The sequence below is a fragment of the Sander vitreus genome, chromosome 5, assembly GCF_031162955.1.
Source record: "Sander vitreus isolate 19-12246 chromosome 5, sanVit1, whole genome shotgun sequence".
NCBI lineage: Eukaryota > Metazoa > Chordata > Actinopteri > Perciformes > Percidae > Sander > Sander vitreus.
Window position 1 is genome coordinate 32,830,722 of NC_135859.1, and position 24,112 is coordinate 32,854,833.

At 41.6% G+C, this 24,112-nt stretch overlaps 1 protein-coding gene across 2 annotated transcripts in view; it reads left to right on the forward strand.

Annotated features, from left to right (window-relative positions):
* trpm3 (transient receptor potential cation channel, subfamily M, member 3) overlaps window positions 1–24,112 on the forward strand; it is a 156,539-nt gene that overhangs the window by 66,357 nt on the left and 66,070 nt on the right. For both annotated transcript variants that reach the window (XM_078249837.1, XM_078249838.1), the window contains exons 2-6: window positions 12,053–12,132; window positions 14,876–15,077; window positions 18,812–19,025; window positions 20,808–20,932; window positions 22,575–22,746. In XM_078249837.1, the coding sequence (XP_078105963.1) occupies window positions 12,053–12,132; window positions 14,876–15,077; window positions 18,812–19,025; window positions 20,808–20,932; window positions 22,575–22,746 (793 nt within the window). The remainder of the gene's footprint in view (window positions 1–12,052; window positions 12,133–14,875; window positions 15,078–18,811; window positions 19,026–20,807; window positions 20,933–22,574; window positions 22,747–24,112) is intronic.

The window sequence follows — 24,112 nt, forward strand, 5'->3', positions numbered from 1 at the left end:
TTACGTCACACGGACTCCGGCGGACCCCTTGTGTACGCGGACGGTTTAATTCCGGCTTAAGTGATAATACACCTAACAACACTACCTCTCCATTAATTCTTCCCATTTCTTTCCATTCTCTGGCCCTGGACTGTCACTTCGTGCAGGCTACTCGACAGGTGTCAGTCAAACCACTACTGCGCTGTGTGATCATTAGACTGACTGAGGCTCGCTGCCTGATTGCTCCCCCTGTCATTCACTGTGGCTAGTTGCCTCTCACACTCTCTTTTATTGCTCCTTTTTCTCTGCTGGCTTCCCATTTCTTCTGATGTAAGGTTTCCCTCTTCTCTGCCCTCATCTTGACACAGACAAAATGGACACATCTTATCTCTCCTCACTGTCGGCCTATTTATTTCTCTCCTCTCGCTGTCTCTCTCTGTACGCCCACTTTTTCAGCTGTTTTTCCATTACTGTCTGTTTTTAATCTGTTTGGACCCGGTCCCTGATTTACAACCTATAGGCTCTTCTTCCTTTTCTTCTTTTTCTTCTCTCTTCAGTCGTGTCCACTTCATCTTGACAGAATTTACTGTCTGTTCCCTGTTCTCTCTCCTGCCGACGTGGCATTTTGACACTCTAACACAAATTCACTGACACAACACCAATCTTCCCACTTTCTCCCCTTCTCTCTTTCTGTCCCCCTTCTGTCTTTCTTCTCGCCACCACACCCACCTTCACCTCTCCCTCACCTCTTATCTCTCTCATCAGCTACCTCTGCCTCCATCTTCTCCACTCTCTGCCTAACCTCTTCCCTCCTACTCATCTCCTCTCATGCTAACAACCAGCACCCCACCTCCAACCCCCCAAAGGGAGAACCCATCTCCCCCCCTTTCCACCACCTCTGTCACAGACAGAATGGCCATGCCAGTGTTGATTAGAGCCTGCATGGCCAGATGCTCAGCTAGGCTTAACGGAGGCCTGTGGGAAAGAGAGCTGCTTATTCTAGCCTCAGGAGATGGATTGAAAACGACGGGCGCTAAAACAAGCAAGCATTCGCTCATTACACTCACACATTGAACACACCCGCACATGCGCATTAGGACACAAGTAAGCACGTATAATACACAGCAGTGTACTCAAGAACAAAACAGATGCATGCCCAAGCACAAGCACAATGTAGAAAGAGAAACTTAAACAATACTTGTTCTCATGCATTTTGCATTTGATGTTGTGTGCTGAATTATAGGGTACATTGTTGCTGAGATTGATTTTGTTTGAAGAACAATACAATACGGTGAACATGCATAAATATGCATGTTCACTGTAATGCAATGATTCAATATATGTTGTTTATCCTTTTAGGAACTGAGAGATCAATGGCTTTGCAAATTGTCACCATTGTTCTTTAATATTCTGCCTTAGAGACAAACATCTAAATATTTGTATACAGGTAAGACATTGTTCTGCATACATATGATCTAAAATAATACAAAGTACAACTTTGCGATACAAGCCTTTTACAAAACAGCTAGGGCTGCACTGATGCAGCTTTTGATTCCTGATACCGATTCTGATACTTTAACTCAGAGGTTCAGTCGATACACATATTTAACGTCTGTATACCCAAATGCATGGAACTGATTATGAACTTATTAGGATTATTTGAGTAAGGTAAATTGAGGCCAGAGATTGCACTAAAGACAGTTGGTGGCCCACCATAACTGAGTTGAAACTCTAATTTTGCAATGACATTTGGACATTTAGGGTCAATATCGGCACCATTACCGTTCCTGTGGATCAGATCAGATCACTAGCCACAGCTGATAAAAGCAACAATATATGCCTTTATGTCACTGTGTTCTTCACTTTTTCATTTCCTCGAGTGTTCGACTCCCACACTCAACCTGCTGTTCCCTTTCTCCCCCTCTTACAGTTACAGTTCTCTTTTTCATTTCTATACACTCTTGTCACATATCTTTACCACAGTCTGCCAGTCTCTATATATCCTTTTTATATTGCGCTATGATTTACAATTACTTGCCGAGTACGTGACTCACAGCAACGAAGAGCACTTAGGTCTTTTTCATAGAAAGCCATCAATATATGACATGTTGAAGAGGATGGATTTTTTTTTTTTAAGGGCTGTATTTCAATTCCATATAAATCAAGCATTGTACGTACATTGCTTTAATTAAATAGAAGTGCTACTTCAAGGATTTTACTCTATCCACATGCTTCTGTTTTATAGGACATTATATGGCTGCAGTCATATCCATAAATTATATAAGGCACTCCATAAACCTTCCGTAAAGACTGCCATCAGGATAACAGAAATGCCATTCCAGAGCCTTTCAGTGAAGGTCTCCTCAAGGCCATTGAGTTGAAGGGTCAGACACAGATAGCTAGTCCATTGATCTGGTCAGTTACATTGTAAATCCAAACACGGACACTGCAAATGAGTTTATTAAGCAGCCTGGAGGGCCTATTTAAGATTAAGGGGCAGATTCATAGCATCTTATGTTATCCAGTCTTGGTCTTATAAACCTAAAATTGCTGTGAATCTGTTTAAATATTCATATAAACTGTGCCATCTTAAATCTGCTACCTGAATTTATTTAAAGTAACCACTAAGGAGAAGAGCCAATGTTCTGAGTATAAAGTGCTTTGTTTGCCTTTTTTTGGTAGATGGATAACACAACATATGCTGTTAAGCGCTAAAGACACACATTGACATTGTTATTCAGCAGCTGAAATGTGTGTATTGTGTGAGATTAAAACATAGAATCCCAGTGGCAGTAAACAAATTACATTATTTGAATGACTGTTCCATGAGTATCTTCAGAGCTTATTATTGTTTGGAATTTGGAATTGGGCTATATTTGAAAGTTGGTTGGTACATAATTACATACATAGAGAGCATGATGAAATTGTGGGCAATTGCCTCAGGAGTCTTCACTCTAAATCAAGTGTTTGAGTCTTTCTGTCACTGGTATTATGAAAAGATGAATATTCTTAGTATGTGTTTGTATAAGTGCTGCTTACCTTTATTTTACACTACATCGACAACAGAGAGGTGCGAAGGTTAGTTTGGGCTACACTGGGTCAGGCTGTTCTCATGAACTATTTGTACATATACTGTAGCTACGAAAAAGTAATGCACTGTAATTTGTATGAATTCAATGTATTTTTTGCTGTATGCACCACATTGACTACCGCTGTATAAGAGTGCTCTGGACCACATAGGAAAGAAGTCGGGGTTGAGTACAACACAGGGCTTTCAACCTGTTGAGTGGAGTTTGCGTCCGAGGGTAAACACACGCTTTTCACCCAGGAAACGCGCGTTTGTATCCCAGGAGTGTTTTAATCCAAACCACGATCTTTGTCCTAACCTTAACTAGTTGTTTTGGTGTCTAAACGTAACTGTCTGCGCCGCATGACGCTCACTTTTTGTCGGCTAAACTCAACTAGCAACTGCGGCTGCTGAAACGACCGGCAGCTCACGGTGCTTTGTACCCCGCTCTAGGACTGAAACGATTCCTTAATTCGAATAAATCAATGATCAAAGATCCTCGATGCAAAATTCTTTGCCTCGAAGCTTCGTTTAATCAGTGTGACTAACGTACCGCTTGCTGTGTTTCCGCACGGATGATTATTACTAGCGCACAACGGGCTGGCGCTTCTGTGGACACGAGACTGACGTTGCAGATTACAAATGAAGGGCGAGAGCGAAAATAGTGATGGGCTAAGAGAAGACACAGGCAAGAAAAAGCAACAGAAAGTTTGGGATCATTTAAAGCTGCAAAGAAACGAAAACTCTGTACAGTAATGTCTACTGTAAAATCGTAAAATCAAACTAGCTTACCACAATAGCATAGCGTCAATGCTACATCACCTCAGTAGAAATCATCCAGTGTACTCATCCATTCCACGGAACCAACCCGACACAAGGTAACATAAACGCCTGCTGCTCTCGTCCACCGCGCCGTTTTACACAACTACAGCGTGCAACTCTGCAGATAGTGATGTTTTACAAACAAGCTGTTTAATCATTTGCTACGAATCTTGACATTTTTGACAAATTCTTGTAAACTTAGCTGCTGCCGGAGACAAACCAACCCCTCTCCACTGGAGCAGTAAATCCTCATGGCTACTTAATATGCACGTGAATGACATCATCGGACCATGCCGATGATGACAGTATAGTTGAATGGACCTGCTGTAAGCTTTGTACCGTCACATTTACCCTCGGGTTAGTGAACAGCTCTTTTGCATATCCAGTGCAAAGAGCCAGAGGCATGAAGGGGAAGGATGTGAAAAAGATTAACATTTGGGCCACCAAAAATGTACTTTGGCCAACAGATTAAGGGGCTTTGTGGTCCATGCGGCCGGTGCTTAAAAAAGATTGGCATCTATCGCTGTTATTGTGTGCAATTTAGGAAATACAAAATATAGCTTTTTCTAAAAAGGAAACCTCTCTTTTGTATATTTACTATTGCCGTTTACCAATTAATCGATGGAATAATCGGTAGAATACTCGATTACTAAAAGAATCGATAGCTGCAGCCCTACCCAGGTCAAAGTCCCCTTTTGCTAAACGCAACTTTAAAGACCGCTAAACTTAACTTTCATGTGACCGGTCGTCACGTGACCAGCCAGTGGTCGGCTAATTTTGTAGAAATGGGTGTGCATAAGTTTTCATACGATATAATACGAACCCGTTCATGAGAATGCGTTGATTGAGTTATCTTGTGTGTTGAACAATTTGCTGCTGTCCTCCAGTCTACCAGACTGAAGGACTAGAAGTGGAAAAAGGTTGTTTGGGATTTAGGCTTTTATCCGGTGTAACACACCAGAGAAGAACCCCCATTCTGCACTTGGTTATCTTGTGTATTGGCCATTTTGAAATTGTTCACAGTAGAGTGGTGGAAAAGATTACTTTGGGCTGAGGCAGTCTGCACCTGTTTGTGTTGTGCGTTTGCCCCTTTAGCAACCTTTTGTCCAGGCTACCAGAACGGAGAAGAGTTGCTGAGTAGAGGTGGGAAATGTTGGTTTGGACTGTGGCTCAGCTTACAGTCTACACTTTGTTCTTAGGAGACCAACAGGGAGCCTTCAATCTGCTGTTGTGTGTTGGCCATTTTGTAAGTAAATACTACTGACTAATAGGGTCAAAATGAACACATTTCCCATATTGACCCATGAGAACACACACTTTCACACACACACACACACACACACACACACACACACACACACACACACAATATTAAGTCGCTCCTTTAAATCTGCTCTGTTTCTCTGTCGCCATTTTTTGGTTTATACTTTAAATCTCTCTTAAGCTGGGAAATGCTGAAACAAGTGGAAAACTCATTCTGTGTGTTTGTGTGTGTCAGAGAGAGTGAGAGCGAGATTGTAATGTGTGTGTGGCCCATACTAATGTACGCCAGCTACCCTCCAGCAAGACAAACCCAGTGTTTGTGTGTGTGTTCAGCTCAGTGAATGCTATTTCACTTGCATAAGTGGTTCCTCTCCTTGACAAGATTGCATTTAAAGGCAATGACCTCATCCTTAATGCAAGCGGTAAATACACATTGCTGGCATTGGCCTTTGCAGGTCTGGGTCAAGCATTGAGTCACAATCTAGTGTTGTTTACCAATTCATTGACTTACCCAAGATGGCTATCTTGTGAAGGTCATTGCATATAATATTTCCCATCTCTGGGATTACATATGGTGTGCGTGGTTTGCTCCTGGCTGCTGTTGTTTGGGGTTACAAAGGGAGTTGATAGAGGAGAAAGATGAAGAAGAGAGAAGGCATAAACAGAGAAAAACAAAGGCACTGCGAGGCCAACCTTGGTCTGGTTGTAGATTGGTCATTCGGTAGTCTGTATCGACGAAGTTTAATTTACGGGATAGTTCCGGTTCTGCCGGATGCCCTCATTTTGGGCCGGATGTCCCTCACCATCCGCTTTCTTTGTGCTGGCATTCTAAACTCCAGTCGATTAGGGAAAAATCCTCCGAGCTTGAACCGACAATCAAATTACATTTATCTTTTTTTGGGGTAAAACGCTCATCACACACTCAACAGCCATTTTAATTCCAGAGCTCGCCTCCCTATGTGCACACGTTCCACCAAAACAAGTTCCTTCCCGAGGCTATTTTGCAGCGGCACCGTACCTGCGTCCGGCGCTTAGCACAGCCCAAGACAATTCTGATTGGTTTAAAGAAATGCCAATAAACCAGAGCACATTTTTCTCCTATCCTGGAATGTTGTGTGGGCTAGCCAGACCTTCCTCCGCAGCGCTGTGGAGATAGGTCTGGCAATGCGAGACTAGTCAGTCAGTAACGCTATCTGTAGGGCTTCAGATTTGCTTAAGTCTGAACTGATGAGTACCATGTATCGTCTGTATAACAGTAATGTCTCTGCTTCATTTTTCATTTCCGTATTTTATCCAGCTCACACACAGGGTTCGACATAAGCAATGGCAAAATATGTATGTCGGGCAAGTTGATTGGCCAGTCGACATAATCGAATAGTAAATCTATAATATAGTATAGAGTAGCTTAGTAAATGTACTATTGTAAATAGTCACTTCGAGCGCCAGAGCACACTCTGGCACAAACCCGGTGGTGTCTACATGATCCTGTGTGTGTGTGTGTGTGTGTGTGTGTGTGTGTGTGTGTGTGTGTGTGTGTGTGTGTGTGTGTGTGTGTGTGTGTGTGTGGTTTATTTTGGCTCTGGTGTCTTGTAGCATCTGGACTGTCTGGATTCAGGTGCACTCTGAGTCTGTCATGAAACTGAATACATTACGCTTTCGTTCAAACTGAATCTGGGGTATTTTTGTTTCTGATGATTTTGCTTTTTATTCACATTGTGTTTTTGGTGTGTGTGTGTGTGTGTTTTAAATTAAGCAGGATTACAATTTTTGGAAAGTACACCCTCTTTCCTTTCTGTGTTTTTCCTGCTTGTGTATTGTTAGACTTCATTTAGTTCAGATTACAGTCTTATGCGCCCAGTTTCCCCTGCTGCTCCTGCTAATTAAATCTGGTCCGTATGATGTACAAGTCCGTTAATCCTTTTAGTGAAAACAAGTAGGAAACTGCCTTTGTTGTACTGTAAAAAAATAAAAAACAGCAGGAAACTGCAAAAACTAAACATAAAGTGCAAAGGCAAAAAGTCAAGTACACAAATGAAATGTGGCTCAGGGAGATGAAACACCCTCTCTCTCTCTCTCTCTCTCTCTCTCTCTCTCTCTCTCTCTCTCTGTCTCTCTCTCACACACACACTCACAAAGGCTGACAGTCCACCTTTAATTTGAATCTAAATCAGGTAAGGTTCTTGTGAGAAGTGGAGGACAGCAGGTAGTTCTGTAAGCACACTGTTTCTGGAAACGTCTGCTGACTTTTGAATGTTTTGGAGCGGTCAAACATGATTGTCGTGTTACGTATAGATGGTTAACCAGCGGTGTCATGATGTGAGATCTTCTTTATTCATTTTTTAACATTTGTATTATTATTTCTTGGCTCGTATGCACGCTCCCAGCTGTTTGGAGATGGGAGGAGACTGTGAGACATGGGGAAAGACTATATTAGTGGCAAACTTAGTGTGTACCTTCAGCTCCACACACACACACACACACACACACACACACACACACACACACACACACACACACACACACACACATACACACACACACACACACACACACACACACACACACATACCAGCAGTGCTAATCGTCCCAGAGTAGACCAGTTGACAGTGGACTGAGAGGTGGCCTGATCAAGTTTGCTCTCATTAGTTTCGTTCAGTGATCTTAATTTTAAGCCGCTAACACTACGTTCGACCATGCTTTTGAAGGGAAGGCCAGAACAATGCAGCCCATCACATAATACAGGTGAGTCATGAAAACCAGATGTGTGTGTCACAGTTTTGCTCTGATCAAGCTTTTTAACGACCTCAAGAATTTTTAACCACAGATGATTTTTTTGGTTTACTCAATATTTCTCCATTTGTGGAAATCAATCTCTTTCTTTACTGCTTTTTATTTGCTTTTTCAGTTGTTTTTGATTGAAAAATTCAAGCAAGTGTCAAGCAGTGTTCTGTGTTACAGTCGTAGTGTATTTAGAGTCTCATGTTTGTATGTGGATGCTGCACATAGTCTTATTTTCATCTTATTTCAATCATTTCTTCTTCTTTTTTAAGATTATTTAAACTACTTTAAACTACTACTTTTACCCAAAAGATGTATCAAATGTGTTTTAAGAAGACCTTTCTCATGACATCTTTCTTATCTTTTGTAATATTCATCCAAAACAGTGGCCTTATCTTGGAACATCATGATTTATCATGAATGTGCTTCCTGTCTACTGACATAACTGTCTGAGTTATGATATCATCCTGCGTGTAAAATCAAAGTGAACCAAAAGAAGAAATTGAAATGCACTTGACAGCGAGAAGCAGTTATTTCTCTTTTGAGATCGCAGTGGAACCAAATACAATGTAATGCTATTGCAGCGTTGTACAAAGAGGTGAAGAAAAAGCACAAGAGGAAAGGTGATGATTTAGCACTTTCTGGAATAGATGTATCAGAAAATCAAAGGGAGAGTGTTTGGGTATCTTAACAGAACTTATATCACTCTTGATACATAACAAAATTGTCAAAAAAACTTATATTTAATTGTAAAACATGCTTTATGTAAAAGTGCTACAGGCTACCTATATGTCCACATAAAATCGGAGTCATTCATGTTTGTAAAAAGGAAAAGAGTGGGGGAAAAAAAGGGGAGAGGGACAGGGAGGAAGCAAAGGGATTAGGCCATTGATTGGATATGGTTTCCAATTCAGCTCCCTGCCAGTGCCAATAAGGAAGAGGAGATACAATAGTAAAGGAGGGGGAAGAGAGGACAGAGTGGAGGTGGCGGAGTTTGATTGTAAGGGAGTTAAGACCTCTAACAGGCCGTCAGATGCTGTTCATTTGCTGCACAGTCACCCCTTGCACACACACAAACACGCGGCTGGTGTCTTTGTGTGTGCGCGTGCGTGCGTGCCCTGGTGATACATCTTAATTACACAATGGAGCGCAGGCCATGTGCCATCTCATCATACCATGTCAAATCTTTTATGCAGCACTAGACAGCGTGAGAGGAAGAGCGAGAGAGTGTGTGAGAGAATGTGCAAACCATAGAAAGAGAAAAGATGGAAGAGCAGAATTGAGTAGAGCAAAAAATGGGGTGTAAAGGGAAGTAAATCTTTGTCTGGGATGCTTTGGAGTGAAACTGTTTGTGGGTCCCTCTTTGAAGGGTTTAAAAAAACAAAAACACAAAAGTGCTTTTAGTGTTGTGTGACTGTTTGTGATTTATCCATGAGCCCTGTCAATGCTAATCAAATCTAAAAGAAAACTCTGCTGCTGCTACCATTGAGCGGATCTAGTTTTGTCCCCAGGATGAGCAGGCGGATGAATACACAGTTCTAGCATGTCAGGGAAAGAATGGGGCTGGGGGCGTTGTTGTGGCCCGCTGAGTCATCGTGGCCAGGGTGAGCTCTAAAAGCAGCCCGCCAGCCCCCAAGAGTAATGGTTAATCGTGGGAAGACTGGTGTTAGGGTAAGTGTGCCTGTGTGTAGGCCGAGCCTGTTTGGCGGCCAGTTGCGGTGGGTTTTGGCGTGCCGTGGTGTGACAGGGCCAGTCAGGCGGATGGGTCGTGTTGTTGTTGTAGCCGTGGCGGTGGGGAAAGCCCTGTACAAGCAGCTTGCAGCTCTGCTGGCTGGGAGAAGAGCTGCGGCAGCTCTCCCAGATTAAGCTCTGTCCTTTTGTTTCCATGGCTGTTGTGTTGCCTCTGCTGTGGGTTTGGGAGTCTGGGCTGTGTGTCCTCCTGGCTGTCTGTGACTGTCCCGTTGTGACATTCGGTCCTATTCTGGACCTCTTGTGTTGTGCTCTGACGCCACAAAACCTGCCACAGACATAGTCCACTTCCGGGAATGGTGGTGTCAACCCAGGAAGTGTAACCTTTGAACCACAAAAAGCTGAGTAGAAAGAAGTAAATGGCAGAGTGTAACACTCTCATTATCACAGAAACAGAACATTTGCATCATCATTGCATCTTGCAACATACCGCTATTTTGGATTAACTGGATTTTATTTCCACAGTTAATGAACATACATTAAGACATAAAAGTATTTATTACAGAGAGGGAAAGAAAACGTAAAGATATTGACCCGTTTAGGCAGGTACACACATAACGATTTGATTTAGGCGCGATGACTGATTGAACAATTTGGACCAAGTCTGTTCCAGTCTGCGTCTGTTGGCAGATACAGTGCCAAAGCATCATCCACAGTCCAGATTTAGAGTGTTTCCTGTGTTTCTTTCCATTTTAAGCACTGATTGCAGTATAAATGACTATAGCAAACTCTCGTTGGATTCATCAGTTTTCATTTTGGCAAATTAACGTGAGAATTTGTGTTCTCCAGGGTTTTGGTGGTTGCCTATCCACGCAAATCTAATCATAGCCTTCTAATCCTTGCTGTCTTGTGTCTTGATTTACTCGATTCGTATGTGTTCCATTCTGGCTACCAAGATATAAAATAATAAAAAAAAATAAAAATAAAAAATCCAGGCATGTTGTTGGAAACCAAATTTAGTGTACTAGTACCTTAACTATGGGTGATCTTCAAATGTTAAATAGGAACAAGTGCCCTTTTATGTAGTTTCTTTTCTCAAACCAGAAGGAAATCTCTCTTAGTGATGAGATACTTGGCATTTATAAAACTCACTTTGCGGCACAGTACTTTTGTTTTAAGCAAATACCCTTGCCTATTCAGTTGCACAATAAAGGGGAGGATTGAGCAAGCAGCTACAACTAAAATATATCAAACAAACCAAAGAAGGGACACTAAAGCTGCAAGGTCTCCTGCCATTCGTATTACAGTGCCCCTTTGAATAAAACAAGCAGAATCAATAGTTGTCTCTGGATACAGTTTCCTTTCATAATAGCTCTAAGAAAGGTTTCCGAACATTGATCCTTCCTGATAGTAAACATATAGGCCTGTTCATGCATGTATCTGTGGAAACATCTCCAGTACACAGATGTGTATCAGTCTTTAATCCAGTGCTGCATGTGCAGCCTCAGGCTAACTCTGTGGCTCTCCAGTGTCTTTCTCCTCGGTCTGTAGCAGTCCGTCTCTCTGTCACTCAGACCTGCAGCGGCTGTGACTGCAGAGCATCAGGGTGTCACGAATACACCAGTCCCCTAGCTGCATTATGCTGCGGAAGTCTCCCTATACTCTACACAATAAAGGATCACAAAGCACACACATATAGAAAGGCATACACACACTTGCGCAAATGAACCCACATACACTCATCTGGCTGCTCAGGAGAGTTTCGAGGGACTGGAACTCTGACTGAATTCACCGCCTCACTGCATTTAACATCTGCGTTCTCTTTCTTAGCTCTTCAGCTCATCCGGTTGGGCTGAACCCACTGAATAAAATAAAACATTTCTGTCAGAGTGTCTTTAACGTTTGAATTATGTGTGAGAGGCCTCTACTGTGTGTGTGTGTGTGTGTGTGTGTGTGTGTGTGTGTGTGTGTGCGTGTGTGTGTGTGTGTGTGTGTGTGTGTGTGTGTGTGTGTGTGTGTGTGTTGTTGTTGTGCATGTACTCCATTTCCAAAGTGTTGTGATTTATGTTCTGAAACCAGGTTTGGATTAGCCTGGATGCCAGCTGAATTTAGCCCCGCCCACAACATTTGAGGTCGGGAAGTTCATATTCTGACTAGAATCTGAGTATGAGGACGCCAGGCTAGTTTTGGATGTGAAATTGCTCCAATAACTGGACTGCTGCTTGCAGAGAAATAGTGTGAGATAAGTCTCTTCATAACAATGCTCAGAAAACACTTTCTTTTTCAGGTGAACTCCTCAGGCAAACGCAAGTCTGCTCATCTCATGATTTGAGCCTGTTTCTGCTGTCTGTCTGTCTGTCTGTCTGTCTCTCTGTCTGTCACTCCTGCTTGCTCAGGTCACAGCTCCATTATCTGACAAAGACTGACCAAGTTCTTCTGTCTTCATTTCTGCAGGCACAGAAATCGTGGATAGAAAGAGCGTTCAGCAAGAGAGAATGTGTTCGTATCATAGTGAGCGCCAAAGACCCCCATAGGTGAGTAAGCGTGTGAAGGAAATGGAAAAAATCTCAATGCATTACATTGTTGTGTATACATGTGATGGAATTACTGTGCGTACTTCTTAATTGCAGCTAGTCGTTTTTGTTTTGAATTGTGGAAGAAACAAAGGATAAAGAAAGTATGTTTTGGTTTTATATATTTAGGATTCAGCTGCTTCATTATTTGCTTTAAAAGATACAAGACCTTACTGCATCAGTAAGCTAATGTGATAGCCTACCTCACATATAGCATATTAAGAGCCCCGTTTCACTACTGACCTTTTAAAACACGCCTCAGAGTAATATCACGCTGGCCTCTATCTGCATCACAGTTAGATGCTCTACACTAATGAGCCAAAAATACTGACATTGCACATTTTAAAACCACAAATGTAAACTTAGGGCCAGGCCGGTTCACAAAGAGGGAAACATTTTACATTTTGAAAGGTTATTAATTTAAGCAACAGTCAAGATTGACCTCACAGGTGCATACTGCTTATCAGTACAGCAAAGTGTAACTGGGAAAGTAGTTAGGGCCTTGTCTAATACTATAACAGTGTAATGATCAGAGCACTTTAACAAAATGTAATGTAGTTTTGAGAGAGACACTTTTGCACTCATTATCTCGACGTTCCTCTCATTTTCCTCTGCAAAGTCACTGTCACAGTAGTTTTGGATTGCCAGACCTTTCTCCACAGGGACTGGTTACACCACAGATACATTTTGGGATGGGAGAAGAAAAAAAAAAAACCTGGGTTGTTTGGATTTCTTTAAACCAATCACAATTGTCTTGAGCGGCACTAAGCTCTGGACGCAGCGACGGTGGCTCTGCTAAATAGTCTCAGGAAGGGACTTGTTTTAGTGGAACATTTGCACCCCGCAAAAGAAAAGGCCACATAACAATTTTAATGAAGTTAACTGTTCACACAATACACAGACTGATCTCACAAAGCGGCATATGTATGACACGCCAATTCGTATGCCGTTTTTGCGTGTTATCAAGGCGCATAATCGTTTTTTAGCGTATTTATCAACGCCGTTTGGCCTCCATTGACCTACATTACATGTGAATTATCGCCATAAGATGGAGGTTGGTTGGGGTGGCGAATGGGTAAAACACAGGACTTGCACCCAGGAGAGCAAGGCTCACATCCCGCGTGTGGCGTTTATCAACCATTTTTTTTAATAACACCTTACCCAATGTTCTTTTCCTAAACCCAACCGTTTATTGTTTTCCTAAGCGTGTGACGTTGGTCACCGTCGTGTTTTTGTCGTTTTTTAGTGTTACTAAAGCCTTTCCCAATGTTCTTTCCCCAAACCCAACCCTTTTTTTTAATACATTTTTTACATATTCTTTGTAAATCTTTACAATCATTCACTGAAAGAACCAAGCAGGCCTGCTTTGTTTCACGATCCAAATTTTCATCAAAAGTTGCCATTTTCAGCGTGTAGCTTTCTAGCTCGAAGGTTGTTGTTGTTTTTTGAGAATGGCACGCAGAGAGCGGACTTCGGGCGCGATGTCAGGCTTTATCCTGGAAATCGACATTATCAAAATCTTTACTGCTTAAGATGTCTCTTTGGGTGACAAACTCAGAGGGGCAAGTCTAATTCCTGCAGTACCTACACCTACACACACACACACACACACACACACACACACACACACACACACACACACACACACAGGAAATGGCACTGTTTGTTACATAAACAGAATTAGCATAACCAGAGGAAAGTGGATGGAAGTCAGGAGGAGCGTAATGAGATGATCCTCAAGTCAAATCAAATCTCAAATCAAATTCTCTTTTAAGTCAAAAACACTTGTGTTGACGCATTAGGCGGAAGGAGGCAAAGAACCTTTTGGTAAGAGATGACGGAAACATGAAGTGATTAATGAGAGCCTCCTGACTCCATTTTCTCCCAGGGTTCCCACTCCATCCTGTAATGTTAAAACACCGAAAGCTGCATTCAGTACATCTGAATAAGCATGTGCTCGTGTAGGAATACTACAATTCATAAAAGTATCATTACGCCAGGGAGGAGAGGAGAACATAAGGGAGTCGAAAAAAAACAAGTCGAACAAAAAATGACATGAGCCAATAAAAGATTGCAGGGGCCTTCAGATCCTTCTCCTCCTCTCCTCCCAGTCAGAAGATGAAAGTCGGATGACAAGCTGTCACTTCTTCAATGCTCACCTCTTACTGACTATAGCAGCTCTCACGCCTTTTCTCTCCCTCTCTGTCACACACAATCTCTCTCTCTCTGTCTTCTTTTTCTTTCTCGATTAGAGCTGCAAAGATTACTCGATTAGTTGTGAACTGTTAAATTAATCGCCAACTATTTTGATAATCGGCTTGAGTCATGTTTTATAAAATAAAAGTAAAAAATCTCTGATTCCAGCTTCTTAAATGTGAATATTTTCTAGTTTCTTCACTCCTCTGTGACAACAAACTGAAAATCTTTGAGTTGTGGACAAAACAAGACATTTGAGGACATCGTCTTGGGCTTTGGGAGACACTGAGCGACATTTTTCACCATTTTGTGACATTTTATAGACCAAGCAACTAATCGATTCATCGAGAAAATAATCAACAGATTAATCTACTGTGAAAATAGTCGTTAGTTGCAGCCCTACTCTCTAGGAGCTACTTGTTGGGGCTCTGGTTTCTTAAAATGTCCAATCTTCTGTAAATGACTGTTTAATATATCAATCTTGCATTCACTTTCTCCTCTCACCCAGGTGCTGTTGTGGTCGTCTGATAGGTCAGCATGTGGGCCTGCCCCCAGGCATCTCATCCAGTCAGAATGATAAGGCAGATCGTTTGGCCAAGAATGACAGCCTGTCGGAGAAGTGGTCGATCAGCAAACACACACAGCTCAGCCCCACTGATGCCTTCGGCACCATTGAGTTCCAGGGGGGAGGACACTCCAATAAAGCCATGGTGACAGCCATATAACAAATCTACTAAGGCTGAATGATTTTTAATTGCAGTTATTTTGACTGATATTGCAATTGCGATAAGATTTGCCATATGATTTTCACTTAAAAAAAACATACATTACAATGATTATGGTGTGATTTTTGCGATGAGCTGCACCAAACAAAGATGTTTTCTTATGTCTGTAGAATATGATGTATAGGCCAGGACATCTCTGCAGCACGACAATATTTAGTTTAAAATGGTATTTTGACATAGTCTAGAAATCTAGACGCACCCTAGCGGCAGCAAATGTAATTTGCAGCCAGGGTCAGTCTAGCAACTCTCCGTTGCCTTGCGAGCTGGAAAAACCAAACTCTAGTCAGGCCAATCACATCGAGTATAGAGTCGGTGGGCGGGCTTAACATAAGGACGGCAGAGTTGCGACGGTTCCACGTGAATTCCCTGCTACTTGAAAACAAAGAAGATTGATGTCTTTCAAATTCCCACTGCATGCAACAAGATAGCGCTACAACCAGGCAGAGCAACGAAGAAGGTAGCGGAGCTAGTTGATAGATTTTTTTCCAACCAACTTTTGCCGTATCCGGTCGGCAAACAACCGAACACGTCTTCCTTTTTTAAGAATGACTTCAGTGCCGTTCTTTGTTCTCTTCTCAAAGAAAAGCTTAACTCCGAGTCTTCCAGAAGACCGCTGCTCGCCAGCAGCAGCCGCCATAAGCCCGCCCACCGACTCTATACACGATGTGATTGGCCCGGCCAGAGTTTGTTTTTCCAGCTCGCAAGCCAACGGAGAGTTGCCAGACCCCCCCGGTGCGTCTAGATTTCTAGGCTAGAAACGTTGATGTTGGCTTTTTGAAATTATTCAAATCTTTTTGATTTTGAAAAACAAACCTTAACTTGTGCTGTGTTGTACGAATTGTTTCGGTGCTTGAAATGAGTTTACCAAAGTCTTAGGTTATATATGATTAAAATAGTAACTTAATGTCTGAAATGAAATTATGTAATATCAGTTTTTGAGTAGGAGTTTTGTCAAACATTGTTTGGACGCGCCGGTGCGTCTTTCGTCCTCAGAGGGTTAACAAACTTGAACAAACTAGACTTTCCATTAGGCAAAGGTCGGCGATTGCCTTGGGCCCCAATAACACCTACAGTATTAAACTTATGGTCAAGCTTGTTTCTTACTCTTCAACTAATTATCGTGTCATTCTAAAAATCCATATGCTAAAATGCATGGATGTATTATGACCAAATGCCATCAGCAACCCCCCTGCTAGCGAAGTAGCATGCCAAAGTGCTAAATCTGCCACCGTTAACAAATATTGCGACTCCAGCGATTTCAAAATTGCAGTAGGCGGTATTGGCATTTTGACAACATTTTGATCAATTGTTCAGCTCTAAAATCTACTTGGTTGCATTTTGTCAGTGTCGCTGCTGAAACCTTGCTTCTAAAGATAGTCCCAAGGCAAACACAAACAGAACAACCTGAAGATTTTGGAGGTCCAAATGCACATGAAACTTGTGAGGTTTTGACCTCTTCAGGAAGTTCTCCTTTGTGTTAATAATTGTGGTTTTGAAAATGGTCAAATGTATTAGTGAGATGCATCAGATGTCAAAGGTAGAGTAGGCCGTGGTACAGCGGTCTTTGCGGAATATACTGTAGGACGAGGATTGTAAAAGCTAAAAGTGCATAATAATTGAAGGAGATTTGTAAGATATTGTCCTCAGCTGCAGTTTGACTTCAAACAGGTTTAGAGCAGGGATGTGTTAGATGCTTGGCTGACTGAAAGTAATTCAGCTCTTGGTGGCAAGATGGCACAGTTATACCAGCGCTGTGAAAATTATTGAATATCCCAATGATTGCCAAGTTTTTTGTCAGTTAATCATTTAATACAGTCCAAATGGAAATGACATGAAATGAGGACTCCCAATTACTGGCTGTTACTGGCTAGATAATCACATTTAAAGGCATCGCACATATGCAGCGATATCAATCAAAGACATGTAATTATTATGTCATTACATATAATTATTGCTTTAAATGATTTAGGTGTCTTAAAGACTGCAGCAGATACAATTTTACGTGATTAATCCATCCGTAGTTTGATTGTGCACGTTATTCACACTGTCACCGTCTACGAGAAACATGGTGACAGAATCACATCACACTACAATATCGCATACAGGGAATTCAGATGATTAAGGCTGTATTATGTCTGATTTATTCCCGGTGTTAAATAATTCATCAAGACACATGCCAGGTTGGGGGTCTGAGGGTGAATTAGAAAGACAAACAGATGCTCTATAATACATCTTCAATCATAGCAAACATCTGTTCTACTGTTGTAGCTTTAAAAAAATAAAGCCATACACTCGGGCAACTCTGATCCTTTTGATGCTTTTCTATTTCATAATTTCTCCTTCACAGATTTGTTTCATATAAGGACTGTCCTCCCCCAAAAAACGCCCACATAAGTCGTTTGTTCAAGCAGCAATTATGACTCATATTTACGTTGATAGTGGGAGTGTCCTCTAGTGGCTATAGTAGTTATAGTAGTAAGGTGATAAAGTGCCACGTTCTGCCAGAGACGGTTTAGAACCGAGACGCCCCAACTCAGAGTAGTTTCCTGTATCTGTGTCATGTGGGCTCTGCCGTGGCCACGCCTCTTTAAGAGACTAGCGGCATGTCCTGAGTGCATTGATTCCAACTGGAGAAGTGAACGTGAACACAGATTATGAGCGATTCTTTAGGCCCATAGTCACCAAAGTATATATTGGACCCATTTACACAAGCCCCATATCTCCAGGACACTCTGACACTACAATGGCATTTTTCAGACGGACACATCAGGAGAAAATTAACTTAACTTTGTTTGAGACCTGTTTCTGTCTCAGGACCAAACTCTCGGCGAGATCTGGCAACACAGAGAAGCTAACGTCAGCTAACGTTCGTGAACGCCCTAAAAACTAATCTCCATGATGCTAAATATGTCTTTTAGCCGTGTAAATATCTAACGTTAGCAAAAGAACATATTAATACATTATTTAACTATAACTTTTTATCTATCCACACGACGTTCACTACACGTTCAAACAAGGCCACGCCCCTTTAGGAGACAGGAAGTGTGTATCGTTTCATGCCATTGGCGCTGCTTGAAATGCGCTGCCTTTAGAATAAAGGATCTTTGGTTCTGCTTAAGGAGGGAGGTTGGGGTGGTGCATGGGTCAAACCAACAGGACTTTCACCCAGGTGATCGGGGTCCGTGTCCCGTACAGTAAAAAATGGAACAACCAGAGTTGCGTCATGTTCTATGTCACGTGCGTAACCAGAAGTGAAGTTACGTCTGATTTGAACCCAATCCACTATCTTTTTCTAAAGTTAACTAAGTAGTTTTTGTGCTTAAACCTAACCAAACCGCGACCGTTTCACAACTTTACAGTCATGTTAAAAAAAAGTTACATTCCCGGGTTTAGATATGAGGACGGAAAACGCTCCTGTGGGTCGTATTTCCTGCCACCACTTGGGGCGCTAATTTAGGAAATGCTCCTCTGGGTCGTATAAGAGGGTAGGAATAAACAACCTATATCACCGTCTTGTTCATATCAAATGCTTTTAATACATGTAGTATATGTGTATGCATGTGTCAGTTTGGTTTTATGTCTCAGGCACATGCAGACTTCAAGTCATCATGTGCCCTGAGGGCGATGTACATTACTGACACATGCCCCACTGCTTTCAGTACGTGCGAGTGTCTTATGACACCAAGCCTGACCTGCTGCTTCACCTGATGACCAAGGAGTGGCTGCTGGATCTGCCCAAGCTACTCATCTCAGTCCACGGGGGCCTGCAGAACTTTGAATTACAGCCCAAACTCAAACAGGTCTTTGGCAAAGGGCTCATCAAGGCTGCCATGACAACGGGAGCCTGGATCTTCACCGGCGGGGTCAACACAGGTGAAGCACAGTACACACATGCAGCTTATTTTGAGAACTGATGTAAACCAATCTTTATTATACTCCAAAAAAAGTGTGCTACATCCGCTTAAATGTGAGTGTAAATATTTCTGTGCAGAGTAAAAAAAATATTTCGTTAGGATATTTTATCAGCAATGTGCTGCTTCACTGTTTATACAAGATGAGTGGCCATGCACTTATGTTAGGAGTATGATGAGCGTGTTCAAATGTGCTTCATAAGTTATTAAATACCATTTCATCAAGCTGCTCAGGGCTGTGAAGATGTTGAACCACTAAATCACTGTGAAAGGGTTCTTGTAGGTTTATTATGGGCACTCAACTTAACTTACAGACACTCATAGTTAGACCAGACAGGTGAAGGATAACGCTCAGGGAGTCTAGACTGCTTATTATTTTGTATAGCTAGAAGCTAATAAAAAAAAAGTCCCATTTAGATCAAAATGTATATTTGATTACACAAACTGTATTCAAATCAGGAAAGACTATTTTAAACAAAAAATGAAAAAAGAGTTATTTTATATGTAGACTGAGGAGACAATTAGTTAGTTAGACAATTCCTTGAAAAGTATACTTTTCAAGGAGTCATATTCCATTGAAAGCAGTACAGGAATTTCCCTGTTATAGTCTCGAAGAATCGAGGTTGTGGAAAAAGTCGACTTAAGACTTTGATGATTACGGAGAGCTCTTTTCAGAGATGCGGAGTAGCTGGGTGAATTTGGCTTTGAGCAGGATTTATGAGGAGCTCAGTGGACCGGATCTTGAGCATCGAAAGTGTAGGGATGTATAGTCTGACAGCAACGATATGATTGGGTAACAGTGTTTGTGACAAAATATGATTGGTATAAATGAATATAGAGATTAAATGCACATGAGTTGTGTATGAATATGCCGTAACCATGCATATGGAAAGTAGTTTCCTTGAGATCCACTGAGTTTCTGACCTCGGTAAGCTATGGATGGCGGCGTGAAGTCTTAAATTTGGTAAATGCTTTGCTGCAATGATTACCATGCACTGATAAATGAATGACCGTGTTGCAAAATGCATACATCTTTATATACTTGTTTTTAATGCTAATATTTGTTTCTTAGTTTTCCCTTTTGTCTTCTTATTAGCGTTGTGTCACTTTGTCTTTTCACTGTATGTTTTGTTCTTGTACTGTTTCTAGGTTTACAAAAAGAAAAGCATTTTTAGTAACTGAGATTAATTTTAGCAGGCTTTAAATAAGAACAAAATGTTGATAGGAGAGATAGGAACAGATGGACAGAAATGACAGCGTTGGATGCTTAAAGTAAGATTTTGTGACACAATGGGTGCAAAAGCAAGAAAGAAAAAAAAAAAAAAAGGACAGGCCTGAATAATGGATGGAGGGATTAATTGGAAGGACAGTGGAGGTAGAGAAAGAATGAATGTCAGTAGGAGAGATTGGATAAGATGGCCTCCAGGTCTGACTGCTGCTCCCCTGAGGACAACAACAAAAGGCCTGGAGCTACGACCTGTCTGTCTGTCTGTCTGTCTGTCTGTCTGTGTGTGTGTGTGTGTGTGTGTGTGTGTGTGTGTGTGTGTGTGTGTGTGTGTGTGTGTGTTTGTGTGTTTTTTACAGCACAGTGTATCATTATCTAGGTTTACACTGTGTATTGATCGTGACAAAACATTTTGCTGTCTGTTTCTCTGTCCTCTTAATCATTTATGACCACACTCACACACACACACACACACACACACACACACACACACACCCACCCACCCACGTACACACGCAGGAGTGATTCGCCATGTGGGTGATGCATTGAAAGACCACGCCTCCAAGTCCAGGGGGAAGATCTGCACAATTGGCATTGCGCCGTGGGGCATTGTAGAAAATCAAGAGGATCTTGTTGGCAAAGATGTGAGTCTTTGAGAACAAACAAACAGAACAATATGAATCCCTTTCAGATTGGGTGCTTGCATGCCTTAGCCCTCGCTTGCGTGTGTATATGTGAAAAATGTCCCATGCAGTCCACTGTTGCCACAGCCTGTAGATTGCAGTTGGCAGTTTATTAACTGAGATGCTGAGGAAACCAATCAGATCTGTGATAAACACTCCTTCAAAGTGAGTTGGACAGCCAGTGGAACGACATGAGACTGCAAAGTACATGTTGACTCGTTTGAATCTCGTGAATCAATGTTGTAGTTACAATTTCATCAGAATGCACCACACTCTGTCCTGCTGAACAAGTCAAGTAGAGCCGATTAATGTTGGTAGCTGCAACAAGATTATTAAGTGCTGAAGCTTTTTTGGTCTCAGCTGTACGCCTAATGACCAGATGAGTTTCAGTCACTCGACCAAACCCAAGCTTCTTATCATCATTAATGTTGTATAAATATTCATCCATTTTTTAGTGTCATGAAGTAGTACAATACATGCTCAGTAGCAGACAATAGCTCTATGCTTAAAGGTGCAGTAGGTAAGACTTATAAAACTAACTTTCTGTCATATTTGCTGAAACTGACCCTATGTTCCAGTAGAACTACATGAAGCAGGTAATTAAAAAAATCTGGCTCCTCTGGCTCCACCTACAGCCTGTAGTGAGATTTGCAAAAATCCACAGCTCCCTGTTCAGATGCACCAATCAGTGCCAGGGGGGGTGTCTAACTGCCTGTCAATCACTGCTCATACACACGCATTCATTCTCCCTTGTGGGGGGAGGGGCTTAGGAGACCGTTTTGGGCTTTAGCAGGGACTGAGAAGTTGTCGATGTTCAAATTTTTTGGCTAAGTCCTGGATCTTCACAATCCTACCTACAGCACCTTTAATCATTGGTGTCTTAAAGGGGCACTCTAGTGATTAAGTACTGTACCTTTATAGATGACAGATTGTTGGTGCAGTAGAGTCAGAAATATCCAGATTTATAGTCCTGAGTATGGGTCAAGCCCCGAAATGATGGATCCTATATGCCATGATGCAGCCAGTACTGTCTCTTTGTTAGTTTCTTTGTGCTTGGTAAATGTTGATGCCCTTCAAACTCTGCGCCCCATTTTGTAACATAGGCTTGCCATTAAAAGTGCTCCTTTAATTAAAACCCTTGCAAATTAGAACATTCTAAAATGCCAAATGATTTTTTGCCAATGCTTGGGACACATTAATGTTGCTAAGAAAACATGCCCTTGTTATCGTCAAACCAGACATTCTCCATAACCAGTGTCAGGCAAGTTATTTCCTAAATGTAATACATTATAGATTACGTGTTACTGTCATGTCTAGAGTAATTAGTTATATTACAATATTCTTGTCTTTGAATTGTAATTTTTACACTACTTTTGCATTTTTGCACTTTTGAGTTAATTTCACAACAAACGGGATCAACAAAGTCTTATTTTTATCCAATTTAATACATCATAATGTATCATTTATTACAGCAAAAAGCAATACATTACTGTAATTACGTTACTTTTGTAACATGTCACTCCCAACACTGTCCATAACCATACATACACTGTCAGCCATGGGCTTCTCCGATGTTTGTTAAACCTTATCTTCCCTTGGACAGGTGGTGCGTCCATACCAGACCATGTCCAACCCCATGAGCAAGTTGACGGTTCTAAACAGTCTCCACTCCCACTTCATCCTGGCAGACAATGGCACCACGGGAAAGTACGGCGCAGAGGTCAAACTGCGACGTCAGCTAGAGAAACACATCTCCCTGCAGAAGATCAACACACGTGAGTGGAGTTCACTGTACAGTATCTGCCTTTAATGGCGGCTGACCCACTTACCCTAAATCACAGGAGGTGTTTTTAAATGACACAGCGAGTGATAACAGCATAATTAAACCATAATCCTCCTTTTATCAACGACACCACTGTGGGTTAATTGTGTTCCAACTCAATTTTATAACTGCATCCAGACTAAACTAAGCATTACCTGCTTTATACTGAACACATGCTGTCAGACCGGGTATTTTTAGCCAGCTGTGATATAAATCGACTCGCCTTTGAAACAGTTTGTCCCTTCAGGAGGGGCTTATTTATTCTTTCAAAGCTTCCTGACACCTCAGATGAACTCTTTCCTCAGATGAACCTGCTTGATAATCCTTGTCTCCTTGTTTTGGGGTGCGCAACAAAGCTTCTCAACAAGCTAACAAATACAGACATAATGACCAGCACATGGCCATTGTACACATATACACTGTACTGCAGACACAGCTAGTTCATTATGTTATGTACACACCTATGAGAATGAAAGGTGCATTTGTTATAGTGTTTTTATCTCAATTTGATACATGATAGTACCAGCCAATCGGAACGTGGTACGTGGAAGGTGTTTTAAACCACTGGGTCAACATTTGAGACATTAAGAATGTCCGGTTACACTTTACTTGAAGGTATCTACATAAGAGTGACATGACACTGTCATGAACGTGTCATAAACAAGTCATAAACGTTTATGACATACCGCTTAAGTGTAATTCGGTTTTTGTCATGACAAGTTATGGTTAGGGTTAGGGTTCATGTGTCATGACAGTGCCATGTGTTCATGACAGTGTCATGTCACTGTTATGTAGATACCTTAAGTAAAGTGTTACCGACCGTCCCCATATTTGTGTGTATTTTTGTATATTTTGTCAGCAGAGTGTAATAATATAGAAATATATTATTACACTTCATTTTAAAACGTGTTGCGTCAAAGGTATATTATGCTCCTAAAAGGGCAGCAAGAGTATATTTGAATTATTGTTTGTGTGAGACCAAGGGGTTTCTGTCCTGCATGTATATTAACATGTATTTGTGTCAGCAAGGGCACATATTTGCCTTTGCGTGGAGTGTTCATCCACCGTTGAGCCCCTTGTCACATTGCATTTCTCCGTTTTCAATTTTCACATTATACCTTAGCTGGAAACCAAATGGATTTGCATGAATACAAAATGCATTTCTCTGTCTCTCTCTCTCTTCACACACAAACCCCACTGATACCCTTTAAATGTATTTCTCAATAGCCTCTCACAGCATTGTTTGGAAGGCGTCGGAGCTGGGAACAAACCTGAGCCAGAGCAAGTTTCTTTGCAGCCATGATTTATTTGTTATTGCC